The following is a 6,000-nucleotide window of genomic DNA, read 5'->3' as shown; positions in this document are numbered from 1 at the left end:
GGAAAGAGCTGTGAAGGTTTTTAATTTGTTTATTTCATTGTATTTGTGACATGTGGGGGGCTGGAGTGGCCCATGGTGTGGGTGAAGATGGCTTGACTGGAGTGGCCTGGGGAGAGAGGGGGGCTGGAGTGGCACATGAGGGTCTGCTATTGTGACACGAGGGTCTGCTGAACTGACACCAGGGGGGGTTGCTGGAGTGACACCAGGGGGTGGGGGTTGATTGTATTATGTGAATCTTTTTTTTTTTCAATGTATTTTTTATGGATGTGACTTTTTTGTGTATTTTATGTGGATCTGGCTTTTCAGTGTATGTAAACTAACACAGCTTTGAGAAAACGGCTTATTCTGAAAAACGCACCAGCAACACACCCCTAGTGACATCAGAGGCTCTTGCCGCACTGCTCTTCATTCTGCTACTCTGTGCCGCTCACCGCTGTGTGATCTCCCTGCCAGGCGCACCTATATCTAGGTGCACGTACTCCAGTGCTGGCTCCCGGCGGCTTCACGCAGTCGCTGGCTCCAACCCACGGCCTTTGCACACCATATCCGGAGGTCTGATTTGTAATCACATCACAGCATCCTGGCCTAATGGAACCACGTGGGAAGCCTTTATTCCTGGTACCTGGACTTTTCAAATATAGTTAAAGCGCTGAAGATTGATAGCAACTGTGAGTACACTATTTATAAACACCATTGAGACGTGATCCATCACCATCTATGGATCTCTGTGATATTGATATCAATTAAAGTGGAATAATTTGCGGTGTTTTGTGGCACAAGGGGATATTCATCTGTTAAAGAGCTTTTTGTCTAGCACTAAGCACTTTATTTGCTGATTGACAGAGGGACTTTTGGATTAGGGGCCTGATTCAGACCCGCTCGCCAGCGGGTCGATTGTTAGGCGGTGCGTGCGCGAGCCCCGGAGCGAGCGAGAAATCACTCGCTCCCGCGCTGGCATCCAAAGGGGGCGGCTGTCGATGTTGACTGACAGCTCGCCTTGTTTGGTAGGCGGGTCGGGGGGGGTGGCTTGCCAAACGGACGCGTTCCCAAAGGAACGCCTGCCGTTTGGGGGCGGCCCCACTGACATGATTAGAGCCAGAAGTTCACTGGGGCTTGCGGGAACGAGACCCTACCACAAGGGTCTTGTTGCATGCCCGATGGTCGCGACCATCACCTGGCCACTCGCAAAAGCTGTGGGTGGTCACCCACAGCTATGAGTGCGGCCAGATTTTAAAAAACATGCGGCCGTCCTGATTCAGAGCGAGCGGCTCTGAATCAGACCCTAGGTCCACTGTTTTCAGATTCTATCAGAGGAAGTTTTACTTACTTTTGAGCTTTGCAACATTTGGTAACATTCTAATATCATGAGACTATCCAACTGTTACTTCGGCAGCCAACTGTATTTATTCCAAAAGTGTGCGGCGGTCATGTATTGACCTACCATTTTACATATATATTTCTTTATGCATCTTAATATATATATTTTCATGTGTATTTATCTACTTTCCTACCTTTGACTCCATGTCAATCTGTTTTTTAATTTATTAAATCTTATTATTTACATTTATTTGTTCACTGATTATTTTCTGTTTATTATATATGCCTATTGGAATCTGCGCTTCCTTCTACTGTTTTTATATTTGTATTATTTGTGGATGTGGCTTTTGTAGTGTATTTTATGTGGATCTGTTTTTTTAAATTTTTTTATATTCTGGCTTTTTTTTCCCCTGTATTAGTTACCTCCACGGTGATTGTGAACATGCGCATTTACATGGTCCTACAAATATCATAACAGTGGCAAGGCCTAGCTGACACAATGCCATACCCATTTTTGCATGTGTGCCTTCGGCACGCACATGATCTTGGCTCTTTGACATACCTACAGATATTTTTGGGCTCTTAGACTGGTTGGCCACTCCTGGTATATGATATGTCAAACTATAACTGCTTTGGAGCTCATTTACATTTATACGCCCACTTTACCGCCGCGCTTATAGGTGTTTTTTCACAAACTCCCTGAAATGTTTTTTTCAAAAGTAGGCAAGTATGATATAAACAGGTACAGTTGATAACGAACAGTTCTATATCAAGTCACATGATCAGCCTATTAAGGTTATAAATCACACACTGATTACTTGCATTTCACCAATGATATCTATCCAGGGGTGGATTGGGCTGGAAAACAAGCCCAGGAAATTTCTGTAGGCAGCCCTTATGGGGGCGGGTCTGTTGAGGGGGTGGGGTCTGTGGAGGAGGGCAGAATACAACCTCCTTTTAGGGCCTGGAGGGGCTTTTGCAAGCCACTGAGGGGAGCAGGATCGGCAACAGAAATCTTGTGAATGATCTTTTTGGGGCCCCAAATCCCTCTGCTTTAGGTACAGGCCAGTCAGTTTGGGAGTCTTTTTTCTTACCTATATTGTGGTTTCTCTGCAACGGGGGAACCTCTGAAGAATTTGAGCCTCACTGGACAGCGTCTTCAACCGGTATTCACCATTCATGTAGTTCACACTGTCTGGAAGATGCCTGTTTACGTAGAAATATAACCAATGTCATCATCATAACAGGATAATTATAGTAAGAGAAGTTTTTGTGCAGGGCAAAATGTGAATTTCCCTGATCAAACAATTTCTGTGTCTTTCCAGGCCCCAGTGTTACTCCAGACCTCCCTATGTCTCTCTATACCCAGGCCCCCCTGTAGCTCTCAGACCTATTCCTCCAGACCCAGTGTGTCTCTCGGACCCATTCCCCCAGACCCAGTGTGTCTCTCAGACCCATTCCTCCAGACCCAGTGTCTCTCATCCTCATTCCCCCAGCGTGTGTCTGCCTCATTCCTCACGCCCAGTCTCAGCCCATTCCCCCAGACCCCGTGTGTGTCTCTCAGACCTATTCCCCTATACCCAGTGTGTGTCTCTCAGCCCCATTCCCCCAGCCTGTGCCTCAGCCCCAGTGTGTCTCAACCCCATTCCCTCAGACCCAGTGTGTGTCTCAGACCCATTCCTCCCAGCCCCAGTGTGTGTCTCAGCTCCAGTGTGTGCCTGCCTCATTCCCCCCAACCCCAGTGTGTGTCTCAGCCCCAGTTTGACGGCCTCATTCCTCATTCCTCCCAGCACCAGTGTGTGTATCAGTTCCAGTGCTCCCTAGCCCGTGTGTCCTAGCCCCAGTGTGTCTCAGCCTCATTCCCCCCAGCCCCTGTAGTCTCAGCAGCCCATGTGGCCCAGCCCCAATGTGTGTCTGTGTGTTAGCCTCATTCCACCAGCCCCAACTTGCAAACCCCCCCCGTGCAGCCACTTACTTGTTTGCAGCTCCTCTGCATGCTGCTTGTCTTGGTCGCGTGGCGCCACATCATTGTGTCCTGGAGGTGGGGAGCCGGGCCGCAGAGGCGCCGGTCTCCCGGCGTCGGTAAAATGACCGGCGTCTACATCTAGATGCCAGTCATTTCACCCTCGCCGGGATATGACAGTCGGGAAGCCGGCTGTCGGTATAATGTCAACCGGCTTCCCGATTGCATACTGTTTTGTGTTCCCCATGCCACAATAGTAAAACTAATTTGCTTGGACAATTTTTCAATTCTCAGATTATCAATTATTTTAATATTTTTTGCTAGCAATTGTCACAGACTGATATCATACTTACCAGTATTAATATAATTCCCTGGGCAGTGATACCTAAACAAGGTATGTTTGTGCATCTTCTGGTACATTACACCGCCCATCAGCTTAAGCTTACTGAATATGGATATTATTATTTTTTTTTTGTACTTTACATGTTCTTCTGAGTATTGGGTCCAGAGATTTAGGGGCCTATGTACTAATAATCGCGGAGCAACTGCGATTATCATCTATCCATATCGCCGGGGATATTTTCATCTTTAATGTACAAAGGGAAACTCGCAGGGACAGCGGTTGCGGTAACCAATATCCCGGCGAGTTATATCCCCAGCAAATTAGAAAAGTCTCACATTTCTCCAAGGGAAGCAGATACTGCGCATGTGCACAGCGTCAGGTTCCAGATCCGGTCTGGGGGCTGCGAGAGAGAGATCGAAAGATCTCTCTCCTGCACCTGGAGTCTCCATAGACTTAAGCTGGGTACACACCTAACAGATATATCTGAAGATCGAGTGGTCTGCAGATATATCTGCATATGATGGTTGTTCATTAACACTGATCAACCATCATCTGGCTCTGCCTCTTCTGCAAGTTTACGGGCAGTCGTCTGACCGCCCGTACTCACAGCACGATGCCCCAATAAAAGCTTTGCTGTTTGGAGTTTAGTACATAGGGGTCAGATCATAGTCACCATTGATAATAAGGGGGACTGCGATCTGAACTGTTAATTAGCACTTTGCATTGTGCAATTAGTACATAACTACAATACATACATTTATGCAGAAACTGCGGTTTCTGCATAATTTCATGTAAAACACCGCTTGATACATAGGCCCTTAAAATATAAAAAATATAATATTTGCTGTTTGTCAATAGTGAAAAAATTTATACATTTTCAGGGACACATCTTTAAAACCTGGATATCTCTGTAAATTAGTAACAGCTGGCAGTTTACATGATGCCACAGTGACTTCTCGCTCAAGGCATTGATTATATTACCTATCTGTGTAAACAATGATAATGTTGTGTAAGACTTCCCCAATTGTATAATCTTGGTACCAGTAAGCAGGAGGTGTCCCTATAACACCACACACAGGCAGGCGTGCACATGTTACTGACACAGCCCAGTCCCGGCAGCAGGAGAAACTCGATCACTCTAGAGCTGCCCTCATTCCTCTGCAGAACATGTCGGAGGAGGCTCAGGGTGCAGACTTTGTGACCGGGAACCCGCAGCTGAATCAGTTACCAGTCCAGTCCCCGGTGGTGAGGGAGGCCATCCTGCTCATCAGACAGAAGGCAGAGGCGGACAACGATCACTGGCCCCTGGGGCTGTCTGACGAGTTCCTGCTCCGGTTCCTGCGAGCAAGGGATTTCTCCATACATCTGGCATATAAGGTAATTAGTGACTGAGTTGCAGACAGTATGTGCAAAGTGCAGGATTGCAATGCTAAGAGGGGAAGGAGCTCCTCACTTCTTTGTTATCATCCTTATATGAAAGAACACACACTCACTAACTCCTGATAGTGGATATGTCCGTATTCTGTAGTAACTTCAGTAGTGTAAGTACATTACTCTGCATTTACTGTTTGTATAAGCTTATTGCCCTGCCCTGTTATAGATGAATAAGTGCTGGGATTCAGGTTCAGTGAAGTTTGAGATATTAGGGTAGTAATTAATTGTGCCATTTGCATATAGTTAATATGCTGCCAGAGAATGCCAGAACTTGTATTTCCACATCAGCACTGCAGGTATAGGATAAGCTATTTAAAAAAAATATATAAACAAATAAATCTAAATAAACTAGTATCCACCATCCCTGGTTGGCTGTACCCAGAAGGGTCTTATGTAAGGGACCCCCACAGTTAAGGAACACTCATCCCAGTTAAAAAAAAGCACATGCAAAAACAGTGTATTTCTACTAGGGATGTGCAGGCTCGGATAGGTTCGAGTTTGCACGTGGAGTTCGGATTTTTCCCTCCAAAAAAACGGAACTCAGAACGAGGCAAAACGTCATCTTACATGGACGAACATCATCATTCCTGGTCTTTTGTCCAGGAATGATGATGTTCGTCCATGTAAGATGACGTTTTGCCTCGTTCTGAGTTCCGTTTTTTTGGAGGGAAAAATCCGAACTCCACGTGCAAACTCGAACCTATCCGAGCCTGCACATCCCTAATTTCTACACATATACAGAGCTGTGCAGGTCTGCATGAGCCGCATTTGCATGAACACGCAATCTATGTCAGTCCGCCGTCTGTCTCCCCTATGTTACCCCTATCCAGTTGAGAGGAGTTGGAGGTACCAGTTCGACATTTGTATATGTGTCCGTTCTCTTTGTGAGCATGCACAGAGCAAGCTGCTATGCAAACCCCCAAGAGTCTGCAAGGAACTGTCT

The 6,000-nt window shown here is 46.4% G+C and overlaps 1 protein-coding gene across 1 annotated transcript in view; it reads left to right on the top strand.

Moving 5' to 3' along the window:
* The first annotated feature begins 4,720 nt into the window (after window positions 1–4,720).
* TTPA (alpha tocopherol transfer protein) overlaps window positions 4,721–6,000 on the top strand; it is a 59,467-nt gene continuing 58,187 nt past the window's right edge. The window contains exon 1 of the mRNA XM_088469358.1: window positions 4,721–5,000. Within this exon, the coding sequence (XP_088325484.1) occupies window positions 4,791–5,000 (210 nt within the window). The 5' untranslated portion in view covers window positions 4,721–4,790. The remainder of the gene's footprint in view (window positions 5,001–6,000) is intronic.

Source organism: Taudactylus pleione, unplaced genomic scaffold (assembly GCF_031769625.1).
Source record: "Taudactylus pleione unplaced genomic scaffold, aTauple2 ptg000090l, whole genome shotgun sequence".
Lineage (NCBI taxonomy): Eukaryota > Metazoa > Chordata > Amphibia > Anura > Myobatrachidae > Taudactylus > Taudactylus pleione.
The sequence above is the reverse complement of the archived record's forward strand: the minus strand, read 5'-3'. Positions and strand labels throughout refer to the sequence as shown.